Below are 27,652 nucleotides of genomic sequence, written 5' to 3'. Positions count from 1 at the left end.
TTCATTTACACAATTATTTTTTATTTCCTTTTGCAGGTTTTCCTTTTGCAGCCTTTTTGCCTTTCTTATCTTTTGGAGAGGTTTTTCCTTTTTTTCTGGCTTTTAGTAGCTCTTCAAAAGACCCAAATCCTTTCCGCACCATGGTTCCACGCCACCACGCCTGAATCTGGAAACAAGATAGACCCAAACTTAGAGTTAGCTTGAATCATGATTGCTATGCTCTTACTGTGGCTTACTTCTCTCAAAACATATTGAAGGGTTGGGGAGACATGGTGGATAAGAACATTTGCTTTGCAAGTATAAGAACTTAAGTTCAAATCCCCAGCACCTGATATATAATATGCCTGTTGCTGTGGATATCGCTCTATATAAATAAAACACTAGCCAGTGACCAGGCAGGAAGTATATGCAGGACAAGGAGAGAGGAGAATTGAGGGAACAGGAAGGAGGGGGAGACACTGCCAGCCACTGCCAGGACAAGCAGCATGTAAAGATGCCAGTAAGCCACAAGCAATGTGGCAAGGTATAGATTTATAGAAATGGGTTAATTTAAGATATAAGAACAGTTAACAAGAAGCCTGCCACGGCCATACAGTTTATAAGTAATATAAGCGTCTGAGTGATTATTTTATTCGTGGATTGTGGGACTGCGGGGCTTGGTGGGACCTGGAGAGAAGCCCTCCAGCAACTCTCCATACTGCCTCCCTCTTGTTGAAGGATTGCCTTGGCTTCTGCTAAAAACCAGCCCCCACTGTTCCCCAGAGGCTGTTGCTGCCCACCTACTTGGGAGCGCCTGTCCTCTCCTGGCACACTCTGCTCAGAGCCTCCAATGATTGGCTCCTCATTTCTCTCAGAACAAAAGCTGGAGTCCTCACCACGGAGTCAAGGCTCACTGACTTGACCCCACCCTCTCACTTCTCGTTTCCTGTTTCCTTGCCGTCTGCTCCAGACACAGGGGCCTCTCTCTTGCTTGGATACACCGGGTGCCAGGCTAACCCCGGGCTTCTGCATCGGGTGGCTGCTGTGCCTCAAGTCTTCTTTCCAGTATTCAGATGGTTCACCCTCTCCAGAGCTTGCTCACTTGTTGCTGCAGACTGACCTGGATCCCCGTTTATGCTGAAGCCCTGCCCCCCACCAGCGGAATGGTATTTGGAGATAGAGTTAGAGCAGGGGTGAATAAATTTAGATAAGATCATGAGGACTGGGCCTTCATGATGGGATTAGTGTCCTCCGAAGAAATATCAATAAGGACACAGAAGAAAGTCATCTGAAAGCCAGGAAAAGAGAGCCCACTAGAGTCCAGTCAGGCTGGAGCCTGATGTCAAACTCCCCATCTCTTGAGCTGGGAGGAAGTAAAATCAGCCCTTTAAGCCCTCTGTTCTGTGCTATTGGTTATTGCAGCCCAAGCCAAGACAGGCATGTTGCTTGCAAAGAGATCTTCCCTGATCACCCAGGCAAATCAACACCCTCTCAACCTAAACACACACACACACACACACACACACACACACACACACACACACACACACACGCACACACGCACACACGCACACACGCACATACACACACACAAGAATGGGGAAAGAGAGTGAGGAGGGAGGTAAGGAGGAAGGAAGGGAGGAACACGGAGTGCGAGGAACTGACTCCACAGCTACAGGGTTGCTGCCAAGCCTGGTGACCTGAATTGGATCCCCAGGACCCACCTGCTGGAAGGAAGAGAACAGACCATGCACATTCTTGTCTGATCTCCACACTTTGAAAAAAATTCTTTTTCTTTTATTGTTGAGATTATAATATAATCACATCATTTCCCCCTCCAGCCCTCCTATATATCTCCCTTGCTCTTTTTCAAATTAATGGCCTCTTTTTGTACTAATTGTTGTAACATGCATATATGTACACGTATGTACATAGATATTCCTAAATATAACCTGCTCAGTCTGTATGACGTTACCTGTGTGTGTGTTTTCAGAGCTGTCCATTGGTATTGAATAACCAGCTGGTGTGCTCTTCCCTGGGGAAAACTATTTCTCCCCCTCTCAGCGTTCCCTCTGACCTTCAATCTTGACTTGTGGGACCCATGTGCCTTCACACACATCTACCCACCCACTCACACTGAATAAATATAATAATCTTTTGAAGAAGGAAAATCTTCTAGCAATTTCAATTCCCTTTACTTTGATTTTTTCCCCCAAATAACACTCATTACTTTTTTTTTTAAAGATAAGATCTCACTAGTTATCCCTGGCTGGCCTGGAACTCACTATGTAGACCAGGCTGTCCTGGGACTCAGAAATCCACTGGGCTCTGCCTCTCAAGAACTGAAAAGATGCATGAACAATGTCGCATTCAGGAGACAGAGGCAGGTGGAGCTCTGTGATTTCAAGGCTATCCTGGTCTACAGAGTGAGTTTTACACAAAGAAACCCCATCTTAAAAACAAAACAAAAACAACAACAAAAAGATACATATACAAAACTTTGTTTTATTTTTCACACTTAATGCAATCCCACTAGCTTTTAAGCAATAAGTAGACAGAAACACTTGTCGGTTTTGCTCACTGGTGCATCTCCAGTGCCTAGAACATTGTCTGGGGAAAAAGAGAAAGCCACTTCTGGTGATTAAACTAGTGAGATGGCTGGGTCTTATGTTGACGACTCATGGAAAGAGGCTCTGACTAGGATGCTTTAGCAGAGTGAATGGAGGCCAAGATTGTCACCTTGTCTGGGGGGCATCATCTCTGGGCAGACTGGTCTTTGCAAGAACTCCCAGGATCCAGTTTGAGCACCAGTCAAGAAATAAGTGGAAGGATTAAGGGCAGACTATTTGGGAACAGTGCTGCCCTCTGGAGGCATTTTGGACATTTACAGGGCTTTTGTTATCTTGAAGTTAAGTAGACTTGTGTCCTGGACCACAAGAGGGTCATCAGCTTCCTGAGTTCAGCTTCCAGATGCAACCCTTCCCAAGCTCAGCCCAGGAATGCAGCTTCTCATCACCCTGTCCCCTACACAGTTACCCAGGTGGTATGTTAGCAAGAACAGGCACACCTCACACCCCATGGCATCTTGCCCAGGACTCTAAAGATCTCTGATATAAATAACCAGAACAAAATACTTGGGTTGGTGCTGACAAGGAGATGGCTCAAGGGCTGCAGGACCAGGGTTTCTCAGGCTGTGTGGCTGCGAACTCTGCCTCAAGACAAAATCAAGACCAGTGAGTGTGTCAGCTAAAGACTGTCTTGACTGGGGATCTTGAAGTCTCAAGGAAGTTTGGAAATGGGTACTGCATTATTATAAAAAAATGAATAATACAAAGCAAAAAGTGAAAACAGCTTCTCTTGTTCTCACTAATTCATCTTTGTCAACAGTATCTCGAGACTTCCATTGTTAAAACGAAGTGGTATCTATGATAAAATCTGTCTCATTTTGTAACTAGTAGTCATTAAGCACATATGTACAAACTAAGTGTGTGTGTGTGGGGGGGGTCTTTTTTATTTGTCTTTCTAAAATATTTTATCTGCCTAAAGATGATCAAAATTTACAATAAGTGATTGTTTATATGATTTATAGTATGAGTAATTATAATATTACATAATATAGAATATTTTAAAAATTATGGCCACAGAAAAAAATAGCTTAATTTTTAAAACATTATTACATTATTTATGGACTTTGTGTGGTGTGTGAGTATCACAGTGAGCATGCACTGGTCAGAAAGCATCCTGCAGGAGATGTTTCTCTCTTTCCACCGTGTTGAGCTCCAGGGACCACACTCAGGTCCTCAGACCTAATGGCAACAATTCATCTCTTGAACCACCCCTCAACTCCAAATTTAAATTTCAAAATAAAAACAGTCTGAAAAAATTGTTGGTTAGAAATACAAAAGGATGGTGTATGGACAAATCAATGACTGATGGTGCCACACAGGACTAAAGTGTTTTCTCAGCATTGGCAGCTTCCTGCATTCTGTCCCCAGCACTGACCGTCAGCAAGAAAACAGCCCTGTCCCCAGCATTGACCATCAGCAAGAAAACAATTAAACCAAAATGTCCAAAATAGAATTAACATACACACACTGTCTAAGATCCTTGGTAACCTGTAATCCATATTTAAGAAAGAAAAGAATATAGAACAAACTTTCTGCCTATGAAAGATAGGCATATCCAAATTGTTATGAATAGATATTGATAATGGTGTTGCAATGGCATTGAGATTCCACTAGGCACATATAAAATACTCAACTATATTTAAGATGCTTTGGAAACTGAATTTCTTGTAATTATCTCAATTTTCTAGCAAAAATATTTGAATACCCATTTTTAAAATATGCAAGAAGAGTACATGATCTTTCAAAAATGCTTTTAGGAACTAACCAATAAAAATACAGCTTCCATTCTTCCAGAACAGTCATTGTAAGCAGATGTATCTTGAAAAAATATTTGAACAAAAAATATATCTTATTTTACTTCCCTTCTTTATGTTGCAGCTTAGGTATTATTTGATTTATTAAAATTTAATGATGATTAGCATAGTTTAATTTTGACAAAGAAACAGAAGTATTACTAACTGCTTAGTATAAGTGGATGGCTGTTTGAAGGTTTGCAGTAGAGAATCTGGTAGACTCAGGAACTGGACTATTATTCCAGATGGAACAAAGAATTGTCCATTTCTCCAGAGCCTACTGAGACACACTTCCACTTGACTATCAAGTGGAAGGCATGTTGTGGGGAAACAATTGTGGGAGCAGGATGATAGTTGGGGAGCTAACATATCATTTGTGTATGAGATGATGTTGGCTTGAACGGGTTGAAGATTGTGGTACTGTATGTCCCATGAGTCATTAGCTGAGAGCAAGATCCCGAGGCTCTTCCCCCTTTGATCCTAGCTCATGGCCGGATCCTGGTCTCTAAGCCTCTGATCTTAAATGTCTTAACCTCATTTCATTGCTTTTGTTAATGAAATATTTTTTCACTCCAATAAAATCATTTAAGAGGGCTTTTGAGAAGGTTCAGTGGGTAAAGACACTTACTGCCAACGTTGACAACCCAAGTTCGATGGCCAGACACACAGTGGAAGGGGAAACTGTGGGAACCCACAGTGACCCCAGACTGTGCCTTGATTCCATCTTGACTCATGGTCCGAGAGTTCAAGCTTGTCTTTGCCCTCTTAGGCTGGATAACAAGATATTTTAACAAAAGAAGATGTTTACATTTGTTTGTACCTTGAACTATGGTGTCCTTGAGAGGGGGAGGTCTTTTGCCCCCTTGCTTTGGGTATAAAAAGTCTGTGAGAAATAAACTCAGAGCTGCTGTGGTATTGACTCAGAGCCCTCCTGAAGCTATCCTGTGTCTCTGTCTTTTTCTTTGATGTCTATGTCTCTGTTTTTCCTATCTACTATTTCTCAATCCTCACTCCCCTGTTCAGGGTTGTTAGACAGGGTTAGGCAGGGCCTGGAAAATGGTGCCAAAACAGGGACTTGAATACAGAGGATCCAATGAAGGACACCACAAGTTAAAGTGAGTGCTCAGATAAGATTAAATGGAAATGTGGTGATTAACTCAGTAATAAATTGTAAATATAGAGCAGGGTAATAGTAGACAGCCATTTAAAGATATTTTAAAAGCCAGAGGAGCTAAAATTAGGGCTACAGCAAATTAGGTTTGAATTTATTTTTTTTTAAGTCTGAGAAAATAGTTTGAAAATAAAAATGTCTGAGTATGTCATATGGGTTTGAATGAATGGTGGCATTAGTCTGAATGAGTGATCTAGATGTGCTGAGGATACAGGCCTAACTTAGGTCTAAAGTTATAAGTAAGTCATAAAAGCTTTTATGAGATCTGAGTAATGTAGGTTTAAGGAATAAGGATATATGGAGGCTTAAAAAAAAAAAAAACAACTTAGGATAGAGCAGATGCGCCCTTGGTTTCCCTGAGCATGGAACCTTGGATACAGACATATGGAGGAGAACTAGAAAGTTGTCTGGGACCAAGTACCCGCCATGAGCACCCACCAAGAACCCAGCAGCTTGAGAATGAGCAGCTACTTCAGACGCCACCACTGCTCGCAGCAGCAGGAGCGTGGCGGCGGCGGTAGCAGCAGCAGCTGCCCTGACCCGGCATCCCTGAGACCTACCAGCATCGCAGTGGGTGCTGAGAGAGGCAGTGTGAGCAGTGGGGGTCTGTATTGCCTTCTGCCATGAAGGAGCCTAGACAGGGAGAACACAGACAGCCGGGATGTCTGTGAGAACCTGACTGGTGTGGCTGGAGGCTGCACTCCGAAACCTTGAGGAACCATGCTGCTGGAGGAAGCTCAGAAGCTGCTGATGCTGACTGAACCAGGCTCCCAGTGCCTCCCAAGTGAGGCAGAGCTGCAGGGCTGCCTGTGAGGGTCCATGGAGCAGTGGTAAGGGAGTAACTGTGGACTGCTGAGGGATGGCGTCTGGCCCAAGTCTGGCAGGCCAGCTGCCCTGGGGTTAGCATTTGGCCATTTGAGCAAGGATGAGCGCACAGAGGATGCAGGGCATGGGCAGATCAGGTCACAGAGCTGGGGTATGGCAGCCGAGGCTGGGCTTCTTCTGGGACCTGGGGTGCTGAATAGAGAGGACTGAGGTGACACAGGGGCAGCCACTTGAGCCCATGGGGTAAGAGGCAGTTGACACTGGGATCCCTCGAAGATGGGCCAGCAGTGGGAGTGATATGGGTGGCTATGTGGTTGGAGAGCCCTTGAGACCTTGCCCCCCTCCCCAGTTCATTACTAAGCATGGGTGCATTTTTGGATAAACCCAAAAACTGAAAAACGCAATGCTCATGGTGCAAGGGAATGGTTTGTGTTATGGCTTGAGCAGCATACAAGGACTTCAGGGAAGCTGGCAAACTGGGCCCTGATCTTGAGCTTTCAATGAAAACTGCTAAGACTAATATCAGAACTGGCTTTTTGAATGTATGCATAGGTTTTCAGATCTCAGAAATGGGATGGACAGAAGCGGTTCCATGGCAATGGACATTTTGATTTATAAGCCCATGGCAGTCTCAAGATACATCTTAAAATATATAAATAAGGGGAATTATATTCTCAGTCACCATATCATGCCCTCTTTATTTTAATTTTTTTAAAAATGTACTGATGAATAGGAGTAGGATAAAAGTTTTGCTGCTGATATTTGGTATTCAGGACTGGAGCAGTTCAAATGTAGCTTTGATATAAGTTTTTGAGAATTGTAATTTAATCAATTGTTTGTCCATTGTTAATAATTATACTAGAATTATGGTGTTAACCTGCTAATGCTAGTGAACCATGGTATGATGACAAATGGCAACTGCCAGAATTATTGCCCTAATTTCCTTGATAGTTTCACCACTACCACTGCAGTAACATTGTCTCAATCTATCAGACTGCAGAGTATGTGTATCAAATGTCTCAAAATGTATTTATGAGCCTCAAGAACTCAAGAAGATATTGATATGAAAATGGAGCATAAGCTGAATGCTTTATTTGAAATAGTACAGTTGTTAGGAGATGAGATTCAAAAGTTAAAGAAAGATTTCATTTGAAATTCCCTGTTAAATATAACTAGGTTTGTGTAGCCTCTTCTGTTTACAATAAAAATGCTACTGGGTAGGAAAATGTTAGGGCTCATCTGAGAGGAATTTGGTATGATGCTAATGAGTCCTTAAATTTGATGAAGTTACATCAGGAGATTACTGATTTTAAATATGGAAAAGTTGGATTTTGATGCAACTAAACTGCTGTAGACATCCTGGACCAGTGTAAAAAGGTCATTCCATCTTATTCATCCTTTACTCTTGTATTAGGAGGTATTGCAACCATGGGAACATTATTTGCTTGCCTATAATTATCAAGCTATTTGTGAACTCTTGGTAGAATCAGAGCTGCATAGAGTTAAGCTCTGCACTCTACCTTGTAATTTTCCAGAGGCTGGTAGTCAAGACAGTTAAGTCCTTTTCACCACCTTTCAACCTAAGACAGGCCACAAATAATGGAATTCATATGCCAATGACAGGTAAGACTGGATGGTTGAAAAGGCAACCTACGACAGGCACAGTCATCTGAGGGGTCCAGAGGACCTTTAATAAACAAATGTAAAAGGGGGGAATTGTGGGATCCCACAGTGACCCAGATTGTGCCTTGATTCCTTCTTGACTCAAGGTCAGAGAGTTCAAGCTTGTCTTGGGCTGGATAACAGAATGTTTGGCCAAAGGCATGGTTACCAGATGTCTAATCCTTCCAATCCTTTATTCAAGGCCCATTTACACCACTCCAGAACACAGAGTAGGTGTTAGAACAGTTCCTTCGGCAAAATATTTCTTTCCAACTCAGAGTTTACATGGTAAACAGAAACGCCTTTTGATCGATTAGGAAATGAAAGGGTTAAAGCTCAATTCTAGGGTGGTCCTTCCTCTACATCAGAAATTAAAATGATCAGGAAGGGAGATTTTGCCCAAGGTAAAGAATAAAATGGTTAACTTCAACTGTCAGATGTCTGCCCCAAATAATCATGGCTACCTAATGCACAAAGGATGCTACACACCAAATAAAAATGTCTGGTCCAAGGTTTCACTACTGGTGTTGTTTCCTGCCCAACTCTTCCCAGATGTCTTAGTCTTCAAGGTTGTATAACAGGATGTTTTGCCAAAGGTGTGGTTACTAGATGTTTTGAGAATTAAGGATGTGTTTACACTTGTTTGTGCCTTGAACCATGGTGTCCTTGAGAGGAAGAGGTCTTTTGCCTCCCTTGCTTTGGGTATAAAAAGGCTATGATAAATAAACTTGGGGCTGCTGTGGTATTGGCTCAGAGCCCCCTGGAGCTATCCTGTGTCTCTGTATTTTTCTTTTATGTCTATGTCTCTGTTTTTCCTGTTTATTATTTCTCAATCCTCACTCTTTTATTCTGGACTGTTCGACAGGTTGGGCAGGGCCCATCAGGAAACTGACTATTATCCATGGGCTAGTGTTGCACCCAGCCTTCTTTGGAGAAGCCTCTTACAGCAGTGGGTGGCAGTCAGTGCAGAGAATCAGAACTGGTCAGAGTTGATAATACGTAAGTGGTGAGTGCTCACTCCCTAGTCCCTGAGCTCAGAAAACATCACAGAAGAGAATAGAATATAAGATCCCAGGAGGGTGAGTCACCCTCTAAACACGACGTGGCCATCACAGTCATTAACACACAGCAGCTGTGGATGCCTACACACGATCAAGCCACCAACAACCCATCACGGACAGGCTCATGAAGCCCCATCCCTTGCTGAAGGGTTATTGGCAGTTGAGGGCTTCTGGAGGAATCAATTTTCTTAAGGGTGTGACTGCTGGTAGGGTTCCCATGCTCTAGTGTCTGCCCCACATTCATGGGCATGCAGCCAGCATTAACTGGCCTTGGTGAGTTATTAAAAAGGGCAGGCATGAAGAGGAGGGACATGAAGGAGGACAGGTTGAGGGAGGTCTGAGCACAGGGGTGAGGGGAATGAGGTGCAAGTGTTATCAAGATGCATCATATACACACAAAAAGTTGTCCAAGAATAAAAATTTTCAAATAAAAAAATAAAGAATCTGTACTGAGTCTACCTTTGTGGCCATTATTTTCCTAATCCTGTTTTCCTTCAAGTATTTCCATATGGCTTCATTGCCTTTGACACACACTTCCATTGGAGGGTCTTTCATGGGATTGTTCATTAGTGTTAGGACTTTAAGTTTCACCAGATGATCAAGGCTATCCGGGAGGCGGCTGAGTAAGTTGTCCTCCAGCAGTAGCTCTCTCAAATCTGCAAAGATTTTCATTTTAATTGGTTGATGTAACCTAGGATCTCAGTGCCTAAACCCACCTAGGTGAGATCCACTGATGAGTGGCTGGAGAGGAGGGAGGTACCAAACCCATGGCTTCTAACACCATCTAATCAAATGTCTGTCTGTGTCTGATCTTCCACAGCAGGAAGAACCCAGTCAGTACTCAGACTTGCTACATGGGAGGGTAGATGGATCTATGATAAGGAGTGACTCAGCCAAACAATACTTGAGTGTTTAGGAATCAAGTGTGATTACTTTTTCCAAGTCAATCATGCAATTATAAAAATCCCCTTTGCTGATTTCATCATTCTGGGTCAATAATTTTCCTTTTATTCAAATGACTTAGTGACCTAGATAAACATTTACATCAGGATCCCAACTCTAAATGTTGTCATATCACATGTGTTCATTCAGTCAGTTGTGCTGATGGTGGTGTAATGAAAGCATGGATGTATACTAATTTTCTAAGCAACCACTATTTGCTTCTCTTTTTCATTCAAATCATAAACTACTAAGACTCTTAGCTATACAAATATAGAGGCACCTGGCTTCCCTTGTGTTGTTAGAGAGCCTGTCAGTGGCTGATGATACAGGAATTACATACAAAAAGTTGTAATTAGCTCTACAGACTCTGAAATTGGTCTTTCTTAAGTCAAGGAGGCCATTCCTGGGCAATGTGGGGCTCACTCTACCAGGCTGTAGCTCTAGGAAGTTCCTCACCTTGAAGATGGCAAATGGCATCTGGGAGTTGCTTAAGAAGATTATGCCGACAATCAAGAACTTCCAGGTTTGACATTAACCCCAAGGATGAAGGCAGGGACTCCAGAAGGTTGTTTTCTATGTATAGTTCTTTAAGATTCTGCCATAACATGAGAGGGTGTGGTGAGGACACTTATCTTAATAAGCGAATTACAATAACCAGACTTATCTGTGAGTATCCATTCATGTGCAGTAAGGAAATCATGCCTTGGGACAATGGAGAAACATGTTTGTTGTGGTTTGAATCTGAACTGTCCCTCAAGCCTCATGCTTTCAGTACCTATTCCCCAATCTTCAGTGCTTCTTGAAGTTGGAGGAGCCTTTAAGATGTGGGCTAGCTGGCAGAAGCAAGCCCCAGATGCAGGCCATGGGAGGTCATACCTGCCCCTAGCTCTGGTCTAGTTCTGTTTCCTGATCTGCCAAGATTAAGGAGCCTCTGCTACATATTCCTTCTGCCATACACAAAGCCCTCCTGCCATGATGTCTTCCCCAGTGTTTAGGACTGAAATCCCTCCAATGGGAGCCCAAATAAACCCATCTTTCCTTGGATGGTTTAGTGAGGTATACTGGTCCCAATGGCAAAAGGACTAACTAGTAAATATTTACATAATTAATATCAAGAAATACAATTGCTTTGAGTAAAGCCATTGGATTTAGTTTCCATTTACGCAGGAAATGAGAATACTGGGACATAATTTTATCAAAACCTCATAAAAAGGAACTTGGGTCATTACAGCATGTACTCCCTTTCAATAGCTAGTTATCTTTGGCAATTGCTATAATTATTCAACTAAGTGCCCCAAGTCATATAGGTAGCCAAAAAACATGGATAATTGGTTTGGATTACCTATTTTCAACTTTACTGGGCAAAATAAAATAATAATATTTAATATTTGCATTTAACCCCATGGTAATGGTATGTTTTGTACAAGGAACAAGATGGTGAAAGGTGTTCTTTGAGCATAGACAGAGTAATGGAGAATTAAGAATAGGATCTCTGTGTCACAGTGAGAATTATCAGTATTATACACATCATTGCTCAGTTCTGTTCCAAAGGTTATGAATAGCCCAGAGCTACTACATCATTATCATTAAGAGGGAAGAGGAATATGGACAAACAGTTCTCCACAAATACACATATGAAAACACTACTGTGGATGAAGTTATTTTGATTCAGGATTCAGCAGAGAACTATGGACCCGTCATCAGATTGCCCATCACCAAGCAAGAAAGTCAGGTCATAGTGTTCCTTATAGGGAATTCTGGGTGTCAAAATTTTAGGCTCCCAATCATGTTACTTATAGGACACTTTAACTTCTAAACAATGTCTTTTTCAAGGGGGTACTTATGAAATATATAAATTAAATAGAAAATAGTATGAGTCAATTTCTACAAATAAAAATACCAAAATGCAATTGTAGAAAGAAGAGCCACTGATGCAACAGTGGCATGTAAGTTATGATGGTAACCAATCACTTTCTGCTAGGATTTGAGGCCCACACAGGCAGGAATGTGTGCCTGGTACTATAAACCTGGTCAAAAGCCCATGGCTGGGAGGTCATAAGTGCCAGTGAAGAAACTATTTCTGTGGTTTTGCTAAATGCTCATGTTGCCAACTGCCTTTATAATACTTACATTTATACCCATAGGTTAGTTCTGTCCTCAACCTTGGCCAGAGAAACTTCTTTCTGTATTAGGCAGCAGCTAATGTGGAGACTCAAAATGGTCAAAAGGCTGAAAATAAGCGGATTTTAAATAACCCGTATATGGCATTGGTGTTGATCCCCTCAGGGAATGTGATAGCAGAGGCGGTGGACAGAAAGGTGGAGGATGGGAAGGAGTGCTGGGAAATGCTGTTTTCTGGACAAGGACATGACTTATGAACTAGAAGAAGCTGTGGTCACCTGCACAAGAGCAAGCCATACAATGGTCAATCAGCATTCTAGCAGGCAGCAGAAATGGATACAGTGGGACTAAAAAAGAAGACTGGACCTGAAGGTTGGAGGGTGTGCTGGCTAGTTTTATGTCAACTTGATACATGCTGGAGTTATCTGAAAGGAGGGGACCTCAATTAAGAAAATGAGATCCAGCTGTAAGGCATTTTCTTAATTAGTGATTGATGATAGAGGACCCAACCCACTGTGGGTGACCTCCCTGGGCTGCTGGTCCTGGGTTCTATAAGAAAGCAGATTAGGTAAGCCATGCGGGGAGCAAGCAAGTAAGCAGCACCCCTCCACGGCACCTGTATCAGCTCCTCTGACGATGAATTGCTATATGGAACTGTGAGTGAAATAAACTCTTTTCTCCCCAAGTTGCTTTTGATCATGGTGTTTCACTTCAGCAATAGTAACTCTAACTAAGACAGGCAGATATGTAAGGGGGTGTCTTGGGGGAATAAGCAGGGGAGTTGGGGTGGGATAGGATCAAGATGCATTGCATATGTATATGAAATTGTTGGGAATAAACAAAAGATATATTTTTTTTTGAGACAGGGTTTCTCTGTGTAGCTTTGCGCCTTTCCTGGAACTTGCTTTGTAGACCAGGCTGGCCTCAAGCTCACAGAGATCCACCTGCCTCTGCCTCCCGAGTACTGGGATTAAAGGCATGCGCCACCACTGAGCGGCTATAAGATATCTTTTTAAAAATGACATTGTGGCAGAATATTTATTTACACTGTGAAGATGTGTCTTTGCCAAGGTGCCTTCTGGTTGGTTTAATAAAGAGCTGAATGGCCAATAGGTAGGTAGGAAGAGATTAGGCAGGACTTTTGGGGACAGAGGGGACTCTGGCAAGAACAGAGGCAGAGAGACACCAGGAGACACAGAGCAAGCAGCATGTGCATGGCAAGTGGTAACAGCCACGAGCCACACGGCAGAATGTAGATTACTATACATGGGCTACGTTAAAAGAACTAGTTAGAAACAAGCCTAAGCTATAGGCTGAGCGTTCATAATTGATAATAAATCTCTGTGTTATTATTTGGGAGCTGGCGGGTGGGACAGAAAAAGAATAGGTACAGGACATACTAAATAACAATCACAGTACAGTGTTGTAGGGCTTATTCAGTAACAGAGCCCCAAAATGTAAAACCCATGGTTTGGGGCTGAAAATCCAATACAAATACATCCTTTATGCAATGTGGGAAACATTGCCTCATGCTCTCTCAGCAGTAGGCGCTGGGGCAGGGTGGCATGCACCTCTTGTCTGTTCCTTAGGAGGGCTTACCTGCAATTTCTTGATTTTTTCTGGCACACAGGAGAACTTGAATCCCTGGTCTTGTCCAATGTATAATTTCTCCAGAGACACTAAGGAAAAGATTTCCTCTGGGAAGGATAAAAAGTCATTTCCTGTGAGTCCAAGAGTCTTCAGTTTTGTAAGTGAGCTCACAGTCGGTGGTAACTGGAAGTATTCCAAAAAGCTAAAGTTAAGGTTGAGATAGTTTTTAAACACTCAAAATTAAGTTGTCTGGCTTGTCTGGTGGTAGTGGGTTATCAATACTGACATTAGTGTCACTAAAGTTGTACACAAATCCCCAGTGCTAAATTTAACTGACTTTATGATGAGAATTTTAAGGAATAAGGAATAAGTTGAGTTTTGGCTTTGAAACAAGCTGTTAAACAAAAAGTAGGGTTGTCAATGTCTCCTAGCAATGGATGCTTCCGTATATGTTCATATGTGTACTGCATAATTACCATATGTGTTTGCAGACTGGGCTTCCACCTGTTTCCTGCTGAGGCAGGCAAGTGTGGGGCAGTATTTGGTTTGGGTTCAGCCATACCCTGTCCTATTGTTGTTTGTTTTTGCTCTTTTGGGGGGCCCACCACCCAGTTCCCAAAAATATTTCTCAGAGTGGCTTATTCTTAATTATAAATGTTTGGCCTTAGCTTGGCTTGTTGCTAGCCAGCTTTTCTTAACTTTAAATTAGTTCATACATCTTTTGCCTCTGGGCTTTTCCCATTCTCTTACTTCCATAAATTTTACTCTGTGACTTGCTATATAGCTGGGTGGCTGGCCCCTGGAGTCCTCCTCTTTCTCTGGCTATTCTCTTTTTCCTCCCAGATTTCTCCTTCTATATATTCTCTCTCTCTCTGCCTGCTAGTCCCACTCTCCTTTTCTCCTGCTTTGCTATTGGCCGTTCAGTTCTTTATTAGACCATCAGGTGTTTTAGACAGGCACAGTATCACAGTTTCACAGAGTTAAACAAATGCAACATAAACAAAAGTAACACACCTTAAAATAACATTCCACAACATTGTCCCTCTCTTGTAATAATGCACTTGGCTGGCTAGCTCTTTCACTGCAGACACCGTGCACATATATCCCTTTCCAAACAATGCACCTAGTAAGCTCAGAGGCCCTTGGGACTCCCACCTGCATCAGGCTACGTGTACTCCCATCTCTAAACAAATGTATAAATCGTCCTGTTCTGGTTACAATTGAATGTGGACGGTGTCTTTTCAAGCATATCCCCAGTGTATCTAGATATGATTAATAGGAGGGCCAACATGGCTTAAACTAGATTAGGGCTGCACGTGCAATAAGACAAAATTGTGTTCTCTAGTAATCTTTGGGGATCGTCCTCTATTTACTAGCTTATGTATATGTATAACAAATGAGACATAATTAAAACTAGATGCATTATAGGAAGGAACATGTGCATTAGGAAAAAAATGAATGTATGATCTAATCTATCAATCAAAATAGAGAGCCATCCAAACTACCCCCACCCCAAGTAACTAGTCCCTCCTTCTCTTTAACCCCACAGAATGAAGCATAGAATGTGTGGGGCCCATGAGCATCCTTACTCATGTGGTCTCCTATTGATCTTGACAGTGTATCTGTCTATAATCTGTGCCATTACTTTGCTCAAATGATATAACCTTGCTTCTTGTGTAAATTGGTGTGGGCTCTAATTTTCAGCTCTTCGGATGAGAAGTTGAGCCTCTGAAAACACAAGGCCAGACCTGTCTACGCTAACACTGCCACTCCTCTGCTTTTCACAAGTTGGGTCAGTTCATGTTGCTTCATTGTAAATGTGTTACCTAGAGAATGTCAAATGCTTGATAATGTTGGAAGAAAGAGCACTATAATTATATAGAATATTATAATAATAATATTTGTAATACATTTATTTTCTGGAATTGATACATTTGGTGACACCTGGTTTTTAGCTCCCAAGGTCTTTCACCTGACAGTTTTGAAACTGCCTTTGAACTCAGCTGGAAGCAAACATATGTTCAAAGTGTTTCTAATTAGGACACCCCGTGTAGATACTAGGATCCGTCTCATCATGTTTTGCCTTCTTTTGAACACCAAGGCTTTTGCGCCTTATTTGGAAGTTAGGTGGTTATTTTACAGACTGCCAGACTTCAGAGGAAATCCTTAAGAAGATTCTGTGTTCTAACCCTCCAACACAGCGGCTGGATATGTTGCTGCCTAGCCAGGTGGCACCACCTCCCAGACAGCAAAGAGCATCACCACCAGTGGAAAACTGTCAGGTCTACTACGCTCTCATTCTGGTCCTCTAGAATCTCATGGGAAAAACCTTACTCTAACTTACATAACCACCCCACACACTGTGTAGCAAAGATGCTTTCCTTTCCTGTTCTTAACTCGCACACCCCTTTATCCGACTTCCTTCCTGGTGGGAAATCCTTCCTCATTTCCTGTCTTCCTCTTACCTTCTCTGCAGTCTGTGCCGCCCTCCTTCCCACTCTGGTTAGAAGGAAGCATACTATAAGAATAAACTAAATTTCTGTAAAAGTTTTGCAGAACTGGAATTTCTTAGACCATTTTTTTTTAATGTAAGATGAAGGTTTATTTTTCTAAAAATGCTAAGAATGTTTCCATTGGTATGGGGGGGCGAGGGTTGTTAGTTTGCTTTTATTATTTTGAGACAGGAGTTCGTGTAGCCCAAGCTAGCCTGGAACTTGCAATGTAGCTGAGGATGACCTCTGATTTCTGATCCTCCTACCTCTGTTTCCCAAGAGCTGGCATTAGAGGTACAGGTCACCAAACCCAGTTTATTTATTGACTTAAAATATCAGATCAAGTGGATCTCCAGAGAAAATGAGTTTAAAAATTCTTCACAGGGCACTTGGCTCCCCTTCAACACTAGGCACCTGCATTCAATAAAATGGAAAACAGGAAGACTTCAACCTCATCCATCATTACAACCTGGTAATTCTACCCTCACCATTGTTTACTTAACACACTGGTGCAACATTTCATTTTCAAAGTACATTGAATACTCACAAGTCTTCACCCTTTGTCCAGGATTTTCAAGGCCTCGTAATTGTTCATCAATTCATGTTAACACATAACGGAAATGAATGTAGACACACAGGGCCTGGCACAGTGGCTCGGTGGGTAAAAGCACTTGGTGTTGGCCTGAGTTCCATTTCCAGAACCCACACAAAGGTAGAAGGCAAAACCTGACTCCACCAAGTTGTCATCTGAGCACCATATGCATGCTGTGGCACACACACATCATCTATCCATCTACACACACAAAATATAAAAATGGAAAGATCTGGACACAGACATCTGCAGAGTATCAACATGGAGCAATTATTTATGATACCATAGTTGACCATTTTGAGGTTGAATACTCTGTTTTTACTTTCTCTTTTAATAGTAATTTACTGTACAAGTAAAATCAATTTAGGTGCCCATTGAAAGCTGTTTTCACACCTACCTAGGCAAGGAGAAGCTGCTGCCAGGCTCCAAGAGCCAGAAACCAATCAGGGGAGTCTTTGTGTGGGAGAGGTAAAAGTCATACACCACAAAGAAGAGAAATAAGCCTCGTGGTTATAAGTTACAGCATCAGACAAAACTGGTCATGGAGAGACCAAAGTGCAAAAAATATAATCAGAATAACTGGAAACTATAAGTAATAGTTCATAAAGATTTTCATGTTCAGTACAGTAATATCTGTCTACATGTCTATACTCCGGCACAGTTTGGTTTACAGGGTAAGCTGGAGATTCTCTTGTTAGCAAGCAAAATTCATGCAAGTCTCTCTTTTGAGAACTAAAGTTTCTCTCAAGAAAAGGTTAGCTATTGCTCATGACTTAGCCATGACTAGGACAGTGTTACCTTTCTGTGGTGGCTAATTTTGGTTTCGACTGAACACACTGGGAAGATGGAACCATACTTGAGGAACTGCTTCCACCGGAGTGGCCTGTGAACATGTCTGTGGGGGCATTTTCCTGATTTCTAATTGATGTGGGAGGGTCCATCCCACGGTACAAAACATGCCTGTGCCGTGGGTCTGGACTGTATCAGAAAGGTAGCCAAATGCGAGCCTGGGGGCAGCCCGTGGGGATCAGTCCTCGTGGGTGCTGTCCCTGAGATGTTTCAGTTCCTGTTCTGACTTCCCTCAGTGACAGACTGACCAGGAAGTGTGAGAGGAAATAACCCCTTTCCTCCTCCAGTTGTGTTTGGTCGTGGTGTTTACCGCGGCAGCAGAAAGCTAACTAGAAAATCTTCCTACATGCATTCTATTTTGAGTTACTCCAACTGTTAGATGAAACACTTTCTCCACTGAAAGGAATTTCTCCTCCATTCTCTGTTTCTCTCTGACTCTCTCTGGGTCACCCTCTGTGTGTGTGTGTCGGGGCACAATCAGTACATGTGTATGGAGGGCAGAGGGTGGCTTTTGGAAGTCAGTTCTCTTCCACCTTGTTTTTGAGGCCGTCTCTCTTGCTCCCACTATTTTATGTATTCCCAGCTCACTGCCCACTGGCTTCCAGGTGGTTTTCCTATCTCCATGTCCCTATTTTATTGTGCTTATTTATTTATTTACTTATTTATGGCCCTGCTGATTGAACTAGGAACTTCCACATGGCAGACAAGCACTGAGCTTAATACCTTTCTTGATCCCTCCTTCTAAAGGTAGCCACTCTTGGGAACTTGGTGACTTTCCTTCCAATTCATTATATTTTTATTGCTTTTTATACTTTTATTATTATAAATGTTCTTTAAATGAGTGGTATATATGTGTGTTTATTTATATGTGTATTATTAAAATTTTGTGGCATTTCTTTATTTGTGTGTTTGTGCTTGTGGGCCTGTATGCTTCACGGTGAGTAGGGAGGTCAGAGGACTACTCACAGAAGTCTGGTCTGTCCCTCCACAATGTTCCCCCTGCCTTCCCGGGATCAAACTCAAGTGTCCAGGCTTAGCAGCAAGCAATTTTACCCAGTGGGCCATGTCACTGGTCTCTGTATTTGTAATTTTGTACGGCTCAACAATGAATATATTGTTTTGTCGGGTCCCCCCCTCCATTCAATAAGCATCCCGGTTTGAGTTGTCCCCACACTGGCACATACAGCTTCAGTTAGCTTTCATTGTATGGTATCCAATTCTATAAGGAACCTGCATCTTATCTGCCTGTGCCCCCACTGACATAGTGGTCTGCCATTCTTCAGATGCCCAACAATGAATGCTGTGGTGACTAATTCCAAAGTGCCCCCCACACCCATGGGACAGTTTCTCCAGGAAAAACAAACAAACAAACAAACAAACAAACACCCAACCTGTTCTTCAGTGTTTCGTGAATGGAAACTTAAGGACTAAGGTATTTCCAGGGGCCAGGGGGTGAAGTCTAATTCTTATGGAGACTGTCAGGTGGCCTATGTTAGGAGAGACCCTTGGTTTGGTCCTTAAAACAACTCAGTTCGGTTTTGTCTCGTGTGTCCTTGCGAATGGGAACACCCCAGTGGCTGTGGCCCATGTCCTAAGTGAACATTAGATGGAGGTTAGAATTACTATCATTTGGAACGGAAGAATATCAAGTGCCACCTTGTGGGATATCTTTGATACGCCTGTTATGTTTGCTTGTTGTTTACGGTAGCGGGTTCAACATGCTGGCTGGACATAGCGCCACATCAAGGAAAGGCAGAGCAGAGTGAGAGCGGGAAGGGAAGCAGTACCTGTCCCACTTTGTTATCGTCCAGCGCCAGCATCTCCAGGTTCTTGAGCGTGCAGATCTGCAAGGGAAAGTGGTCTATGTGGTTCTGACTGAGATCCAGGAAGCGCAGGTTGACCAGGCGTTTGAAGGAGCGCCGCAGCGCACGCAGGCCGGTGTTGCGCAGGTACAGCAGCTGCAGCGACACCCAGCGGCACAGGAGGCGCGGCACCTTATCCAGGCGGTTGTCGCTCAGCCCGACCTCCGTGAGCTCCGAGAGCTGCTCCATGGTGGCCGGGAGGGAGCGGAGGAGGTTTTGGGTCAAATCCAGCACCGACAGCTTGCTGCACTGGCTCAGAGACTCGGGTAGAAGGGGCAGGTTGTTAAACGCCACGTACAACTTCTGCAGCTTCCTCAGCTGCCCGATTTCCTCCGGGATGGCCTTCAGTTTGTTGTGGTCTAGATCGATCACTTCCAGGTTCAAGAGCACACAGAGGTCGGAAGGGAAAACCGAAAACTGATTCTTTTTCAAGTAGATCTCCCTGAGCTTGGTCTGGTTCACGATTTCCTTGGGCAGCGAGTCCAAGTGGTTCTCTGACAGTCCAAAGAGCTCCAGGTGGTGCAGGGATTTGCAGATCACGGTGGGAACCTCTCTCAGGCCGGTGCGGTAGAGCCGCAGCTCCCGGAGGGTGCGGAGGCAGCTGAGTACCGGCAGCGAGCAATAGAACAGCGGGTTGCAGCTCAGGTCCAGAGACTCCAGGCTGCTGAGCTCCCCCAGCTGCGGGCACAGACTCTGCAGGTTGTTCTTGTGCAGGTAGAGAACCCTGACATTCTTTAAATGCTGGATGCCCTGGGGAATCTCTTCAATCTGATTGTTCTCCAGATGCAGTTCTTCTAATTCCTTTAATGCCAAAATGTCTGGCGGGATGGTTTTCAAACTCTGATTGGAACCATCCATGAAAAACGTTCTATCAGTGACCCGCTGGGGGTCATTTCTCTGAAAAACCTTGGGTAAATGTTCTTGTTTTAGTACTTCCTTTGTCACGAGTTTATAAAGTTCCATGATCCCAAATCTGAAATACTGTGAAGAGGAGGGGGAAAAAATCAGATTTCCCTGACAACCAGACTTAGTAACGGGACGCGAGGGCGATGGCGACGACGGACAAATGACTGAAACGATTTTGCAACATGAAATTTCTGTTTCTTTGTATTTCATGTTAGGGTAAGAGTTAAAGCGTGAACACCTCTTTCTAGGAAGTTTGTGCACGTGTGTTAACACACAGATCGCCTAATTTCGTCTTTGTACATGGCTTGTTTGCGGGCTGAAGAAATGGCTCAGCCTTTAAAAGCACTTACTGCTCTGGTAGAGGACCTCGGTTGCTGTTCCAGCACCCATCTAGAGGCTCACAACTGCCCGTGACTCCGCTCCAGAGAGACCCCATACCCTCTTCTCTCCTCTGTGGGCACCTGTACTCATATGTACATACCTTCCCTCACGCCACCACATAGGCATAATTTAAAAAAAAATCTTTCAAAGCCGAGCAAAGAGTGGTGCATGCCTTTTACCCCAACACTGGGGAGGCAGGGGCAGGTGGATCTTTGTGAGTTTGAGACCAACCTGGTCTACCCAGTGAGTTCCAGGATAGCCAGAGGTACACAGTGAGACCCAGTCTCAAAAACAACAGGAGGAAAATTAACTTTTAAGATACTTATTTTGACTTAGTTTCAAATGAGTTGTGGAAGTTTGCCAGAGATCACGCCCAGGAAATATTGGGAAAATTTATATCTTACGTATTTTCATAAAGTCACCCGAGTTGTTATCTGTAAAGCAGGCTAAGGGGTGAAAATCTAGTTCTCGGCCACTCTTTCCCCGTAAGTGGAGGCCTGTGAGAAGGCCCCCTCCGGCCTGGTGAGGCTGGGAGACAGGGAAGCCAGCCTTCAACAGGCAAAGCAAAAGCCAACCAAAGGGACGAACCAGCACGCGGCAGGAGCACCTGCCAAAGAAAACCATTGGCAGTAGTGCATGGGGGTCAAGAGTGCAGCTCCGCCAGTCTGGAGAACTCTCAAGTGCAGGGGCAGTTCTCCACTAGGCAGGGCCAAGAGGGCTTGGAGGAAGGTGCAGGTCCCGCTAAGACGGATCTTGGTCTCAGTCTTTCTGTGTTGCTTGCTTCAGGCACATCCCTACCCACACACTACACACACACACACACACACACACACACACACACACACAGAGCATGCAGCATGTTTTTTGAGACAGGGTTCTCTGTGTAGCTCTGGCTTTCCTGGAACTCTGTAAACCAGGCTGCCCTCGAAGTCACAGAGCTCCGGGTCCCTGCCTCCCGAGTGCTGGAACGCGCCACCACACAGACTGTTCTTTACCCTGTAACTGTTTTTACCTTGCCGGCCTTCATCCACTCTTACCCTCCAGGGATCTGTCTGGCTCCAACCCCAACCCACCTCTTTCTCGCTGGCCTTCCTCACATATTCAATACTGCATCCTGACTGAGACACCCTGTAATACTCCTTGGCACCCCTGGTCTCCAGCGCTAGTTGAGGCTTTATTGCCTCTTTTAGGCTTCTGAGGCTATCTCAGGCTCCGCTTCTGGGCTGTCCTCTAAATTCACCCTCCATCGGTGGGTCTGCAATCGGCCCCACCCCTTCACAGCCCTACTATACACCAGATTCCACATGGATATGACCTTGCCTGCGTCCATACTCAAGGTACTGACTGTACCTGTGCCTCTGCAGCTTGGCCCTGGGGCGGGCTGTCTCAGACTAGTGGGGAAGTCACCTTCTCCAGAAAACCTTTCCAAAGGGCTCCACTCTTCACAAAACCCTTTAAGACATTACAGCCCCACGCCCTTTACACCTGGAGGTTCTACCACCAGATTCCGAGCTTAGCCTTTCGCGTCCTTTTTGGGGAGAAAGGCTAGGTCACTAGGATTTGTAGTTGGTCCCTAGCACAGCAGGCTAGGCTCCCAACCCTTGAAGCTCTCCTCTCAGTGACTATAACACAGAGTAGGTAAATTTAAGGTGAGCGATCACTGCCTACTGATTACGGGGTGCCCCGCCCTCTCAACTGTGGCCCCGCCTCTTCCCCCTTCCTTCTGGAGGAAGCTCTGTGGTTGCCATGGGAGCGACTCGGGTTGCTGGCCTGGTAATGGTCCCAGCCCGGTGAGGACCCAGGCGCACTCTGCAGAGAAAGCCCAGCCACAACCTTCCTCTTCAGTCAGTGGTCGGACCTGCGGGGCGAGCTGGGTAAGGGGTACCCGGCCCTGCAGCTGCAGGCCAACCGAAGGACGGCGGATCCCATCTGCAGAAGCCCCAGGTAGGGGCAGAACTCTGGGGCGCCCTTGAGCACCACCGGTTCGCCTGGTTTGTGAGGAGAGGTGTGGCAGGATAGTGGCTGTGGCTTTGCTCTTGGGGTCTGGGGGAGGTGCGCTGGGGGCTCTTCTGAGTCCACGAGTGTGTGCCCCAGGAAACCATCCCAGACAAGCAGGAAGCTCCTGAGACTTCCGAGTTCTCACTTCTAGACCATCCACATTTTCCTTTCTTTTAACCTCTTCATCTATTTTGGTTTCATTTTTAAGTTAGTATATAGAAAGTGAATGATCGTGACATTTTTATTCATACGTATACTTCCACATGCACTTTGAGTATGTCTGCGTCCATGAATTTAACAAATTAAGCATAAAGTTAGAGGTGTACTCAGGCTGAATGCCTGACTGTTCTTGTCGTGCTCCCTAGAGGGGAGAATAAGGCAGTTTGCTTTCCATGGGCACGGTCGCTGGGCCTCTGAAGAAAGCACAGTTTAGAGATTCAATTTCTGTCTGCTCCCTGGCGCTTGTAGGGGCAGACACCAGAAGCGCCGGTATTCCATCTCAAGAAGTTAGTAGCCTGAGGCAGGGAAGTGGTGTCGGTTTAGAAACTACCAGAGTGTTTGTGTTTCCCGGATGCTAATACTGCACTTAGTAAATGGTGTTCCATATACATCTCAGAGATGCTGCATTCTGACCCGGTTTCCCCTGGGCAATTCAGAGAATCTCCGTGCACCTGAGTGACTTAAATGTCCTGAGAAGTGTCCTACTTAGGTCTCTGTTTACCTTCACTTAAATCGCCACTTTTCAAAAGTAGTTGACAAATTAAACTCATTTCCAAGATTCTTTGATCATCTTGGAAAATATTATGCCACATTATTTAAATAGCCAAAAGTTTCCTAAAATGGGTGATAGAATTTAGTATGCATGTACATCCATCCACATGAGGCACCTTCCTGATGTATGTTTTAGAGAGTAATGTTTGAAAGAACTACTCACCGTATAACATTAATTGAAAGGTATAAAACTAGACCAAAGATTACAATTCTGTCTAAACACACACACACACACACACACACACACACACACACACACCACAAATAAATAAGAATAAAGTTCAAATACATCTTTAAAAAATATAAGAAGCCGGGCGGTGGTGGCACACGCCTTTAATCCCAGCACTTGGGAGGCAGAGCCAGGCGGATCTCTGTGAGTTTGAGGCCAGCCTGGGCCACCAAGTGAGTTCCAGGAAAGGTGCAAAGCTACACAGGGAAACCCTGTCTCGAGAAACCAAATATATATATGAAAAGTTAATTTCCTTTTAACTTAATTATACCGGATCTTAAATCTTGTTCTGCAGCTGTGGGTGGCACACTCTGATAGTACATACAGATGCCGCTCCACAGCAATGGACGGATCTGAGATGTGGAAATTATAGAAGGCAGCTTCTAAGAATGCAGCCTAGTTAAAGTGTGAGATCATTGCAACCCAAAGGGACACCTGGGAAGACTTTAGACACAGTTTGAGTTTGAACTTCCCTTAGATGCTTGAGTTCGCCCAGAGTAATTTCTCTGGACACGTCTCCCTCAGCTACCCAATTCATGGTAGAGGTTAGTCGTCCCCTTTCAGCTAGGGTGCTGACTGGAACCACAGTCTGCCCACCTTCTCTGGTGCATTTATATCCTGTTTGACCCCCCTGCTCCCCCTCCCAACTTTTCTCTTTCTTCCTCACCCTCAACACACACACACACACACACACACACACACACACACACACACACACACACTTCTTTGAAAGAAATTTAGTTGTTGAAACTTTGGGCATAATTTATATGTGATGAGAATGGATTTATGTTTCCAAAGCTCCCGCGTCTATGGACGCCCTCCAGGAACAGTACAGTCAGCTTTGTTCAGAAAATGTACGGAAAACTAATCCTTATATACTGCATATACTACAAAAACTGGATGAAGAAATTAAAAAGAGGTAAGGAAGATAAATATTCAGCTGTATCAAAAGTACCCACGGATCCTCATTTCTGTGAAATCCTAGACCACCCAGTGGCTTTATCCCGTTTGAGGATGGTTTGGTAAGGCAGACATAGCTTTTGATTCAGGGAAATGGGCAGACATGGGACACTTTGAGGTCTTAGGTCCCCTGTCCGCCACTGGGGAGAGTGCTAGTCCAGGGGCCCTCAAGCCAGGGCGCCTGCAGTTGTCCCAGTTCCCATGAGCTGGGTGAATTCAGGCGTATCCTTTGTCCTGGTTGTTGTTGTTTCTTCTTCTTTTGTCAATTTGACACGAGTTAGATTTACCTGGGGAGAGACATAACAACTGAGAAAATGTTTCCACCAGCTCGCCTGTCTGAAGGCCACTGGGGACATTTTCTTGATTAATAATGAACGCAGAGGGGTTCAGCCTTCTGTGGGCAGTGCCAACCCTGGGCATGTGGTCCTGGGGGCTACAAGAAGGCTGACTGAGCAAGCCAGGAAGCAGAGTTCCTCTATGGCTTCTGCTTCAGTTCCTGCCTCCCTAAGTTCTTGCCCTGACTTCCCTCAGTATTGGAGTATGACCCAAGAGTTGAACAATGAAATCAACCCTTTCCTCCCCAACTTGATTCTGTCATGGTGTTTATCACAGCAGAAACCTAAAGCATTCTCAAAGTGCTCAGTCTAAAGTGGGTTGGATGGTTAGCTTTGTCAACCTGACACTGAGAATCACTTGAGAACAATAAGGAATTTCCTACATTTGCTTAGCTGGTGCCCATGTCTATAGAGGATTGTCTTAAGTTAATTACCATGAGCTGATGCAGCCCACTGTGGGCAGCATCATTCCTGGCACAGGGGTGCTGAACTGGATAAGACTGGAGAAATCCAGCTGAATACATGAAGCAACTGAGAATGCATGATACACAGAGAAACCCTGTCTAAAAAAATAAAACTAAATAAAAAATAAATAGATAGATAGAAAAAAGAAAGAGAGAGAAAGAAAGAACAAAAGAAAGAAAGAAAGAAAGAAAGAAAGAAAGAAAGAAAGAAAGAAAGAAAGAAAGAAAGAAAGAAAGAAAGAGGGAAAGAAAGAAAGAGAGAAAGAAAGAAAGGGAGAAAGAAAGAAAGGAAGAAAGGAAGGAAGAAAGGAAGGAAGAAAGGTGTGCACCAACAGAGCCTGACTCTTAAATTTCTTTTTGTGGGATGTTTTATTACAACAGAAATAAAAGTAAGACAGTGGGGTGCATGAGAGAAATCAAGTGATGGGGAAATTAGCCATCTTAAGCTGGTTGCAAGGTCACATTCGAAGGGTTTCAAACTTTGTGTCAACATTGTCCTCCTTATCACTTTCTTTGTCTTTTTTATTTTGACAGACCAGAAGGAGGAATCACATTAAATGTTGCTGGTAACAATCACTTAGTCCCAGTACAAAAAGTAACAGGTGAAGATTTTTGGCTTCTTACCAAAGTTTTAAAGAACCAGTTACGTATCCACGGTACGTTTGCTTAAGAATAGACACTGCCTGCTTTTCACTTGCCTGTTTTCAGCATTCTTTGTCTGGACTATCAGTTTCTGTTCACCTGTGTGTTTCAGGTCTGGATGTGAGGTATAACAGCATAAGTGATGTTGGTGCCTACTACGCTTCGAAACTGCTTCAGGTATTGCTCTGATACCAGCTGTCCGTATGCATTGTTCTGCTGAGATGAAACCATATAGGTGAATGGTGTACAGGCAAACACCATGTATGGAAAACACAAGGATCTCAAGTCTCAGCTCTAGGTGTAGTTCTTGAAATACATGGAAATCCACTTGGATTTGGTCTCAGCAGAGCTGAGTTGTCTTTTGCAAACCATGGTTAAACACTCAAAGATGTCCACACATTCAGTTGTTGGTGAAACTAAACTCAGTCTTTTCCTTTCAATGATACTGCGATTGCAGTGTTTGAAAGAGAAGAGTGACTTCCTTTTTTCTCCTTAAATGGTCATTGCCTTGGTTGGAATTCTGTTAGATTTTATATGGAGATAATTATAATTGAATAAATTATGTGTATAGATTAATTCACTTCCTGTAATACAAATGCAATAGCTCTTTTCTCTCCTTATTATAGAAACAGCCAAATATCACTTACTTAAACCTTATGTTTAATGATATTGGACCTGAAGGTGGAGAATTGATTGCTAAAGCATTGCATGTAAGTAGTATTTACATACCTCAAAGTAGTATTTCATTTGTGAACTTTAATTTCTTGTAGTTTGGAAACAACATAACCAAAGCTAATGTGAGCTTATGCCATTTCAATTTTGTGTGTGTGTGTGTGTGTGTGTGTGTGTGTGTGTGTGTGTGTGTGTGTGTGATGTATATGGATATTTTGCCTGCATATATGTCTATGCACCACATGTATTCCTGGTACCTGCAGAAGCCAGAAGTGGGAGTCGGGTCCTCAGGAACTAGAGTTACATATGGTTGTAAGATGCCGTATGGATGCTGGGAATTGAACCCAAGTCCTCTGGAAGAACAGTTCTTTTAACTGATGAGCCATCTCTCCAGCCCCAAAGATTTTTTTTTTTTTATGTGTATGAGCCTCCATGTATGTGTACCACATGTGTACCCGGTGCCTGTAGAGGTCAGAAGAGGGCATTGAATCTCCTGGACCTGGAGTGACAGGTGACTGTTAGCCACCATGTGAGTGCTGGGAACCAAACTCAGGTCTTTTTCTAGACCAGTAATTGCTCTTAACCTTGGAGATATTTCTTCAGCCCCTTAAACATATAGTTTTAGTGTGGTTCAGTTTATGTAAGTGTGGCTCTTACTTGAGAACTTTGAACTCATTAAAAAAATACTAAACAGCTTTGCTTGGTTATGGTGGTGCCCACTTGGAACC

The 27,652-nt window shown here is 43.7% G+C and overlaps 2 protein-coding genes across 5 annotated transcripts in view; one reads left to right on the top strand and one right to left on the bottom strand.

The window, feature by feature from the left end:
- Lrriq4 (leucine rich repeats and IQ motif containing 4) lies at positions 1-22,584 on the bottom strand. 3 transcript variants are annotated; one of them, XM_006971194.4, is made up of 6 exons: positions 22,204-22,584; positions 19,492-20,547; positions 13,781-13,954; positions 10,517-10,655; positions 9,578-9,774; positions 1-166 (listed from the first exon to the last, which is right to left on the bottom strand). In XM_006971194.4, exons 2-6 carry the CDS (start codon positions 20,527-20,529, stop codon positions 14-16), a joined length of 1,701 nt encoding a protein of 566 aa, XP_006971256.2. In that variant the 5' UTR covers positions 20,530-20,547; positions 22,204-22,584; the 3' UTR covers positions 1-13. The 3 variants fall into 3 exon arrangements, with proteins under 3 accessions (XP_006971256.2, XP_042134839.1, XP_076430027.1); XM_042278905.2 differs by lacking the exon at positions 9,578-9,774 and having other exon boundaries at positions 22,204-22,582; XM_076573912.1 differs by lacking the exons at positions 9,578-9,774; positions 10,517-10,655 and having other exon boundaries at positions 22,204-22,582.
- A 6-nt stretch (positions 22,585-22,590) lies between these two features.
- Positions 22,591-27,652, top strand: part of Lrrc34 (leucine rich repeat containing 34) — a 32,018-nt gene continuing 26,956 nt past the window's right edge. The window contains exons 1-5 of one of the 2 annotated variants that reach the window (XM_006971152.4): positions 22,591-22,797; positions 24,650-24,770; positions 26,145-26,266; positions 26,365-26,429; positions 26,879-26,962. In XM_006971152.4, coding sequence (XP_006971214.1) covers positions 24,661-24,770; positions 26,145-26,266; positions 26,365-26,429; positions 26,879-26,962 — 381 coding nt within the window. In that variant the 5' untranslated portion in view covers positions 22,591-22,797; positions 24,650-24,660. The remainder of the gene's footprint in view (positions 22,798-24,649; positions 24,771-26,144; positions 26,267-26,364; positions 26,430-26,878; positions 26,963-27,652) is intronic. The other variant, XM_076573914.1, reaches the window with a different exon arrangement.

The sequence above is a fragment of the Peromyscus maniculatus genome, chromosome 6 (genome assembly GCF_049852395.1).
Source record: "Peromyscus maniculatus bairdii isolate BWxNUB_F1_BW_parent chromosome 6, HU_Pman_BW_mat_3.1, whole genome shotgun sequence".
NCBI lineage: Eukaryota > Metazoa > Chordata > Mammalia > Rodentia > Cricetidae > Peromyscus > Peromyscus maniculatus.
The sequence above is the reverse complement of the archived record's forward strand: the minus strand, read 5'-3'. Positions and strand labels throughout refer to the sequence as shown.

Excerpts from the sequence above, each read along its gene's own strand:
- Lrriq4 (XM_006971194.4), bottom strand. The coding sequence starts at position 20,529 with ATGGAACTTTATAAACTCGTGACAAAGGAAGTACTAAAACAAGAACAT. Across the intron at positions 10,656-13,780 it reads AAAAAATCAAGAAATTGCAG|AATCTTAAAGAACTATACAT; the intron begins GTAAGCCCTCCT and ends ATGTTATGGCAG. Across the intron at positions 9,775-10,516 it reads TGCCATTTGCCATCTTCAAG|ATTTGAGAGAGCTACTGCTG; the intron begins GTGAGGAACTTC and ends AAATCTTTGCAG.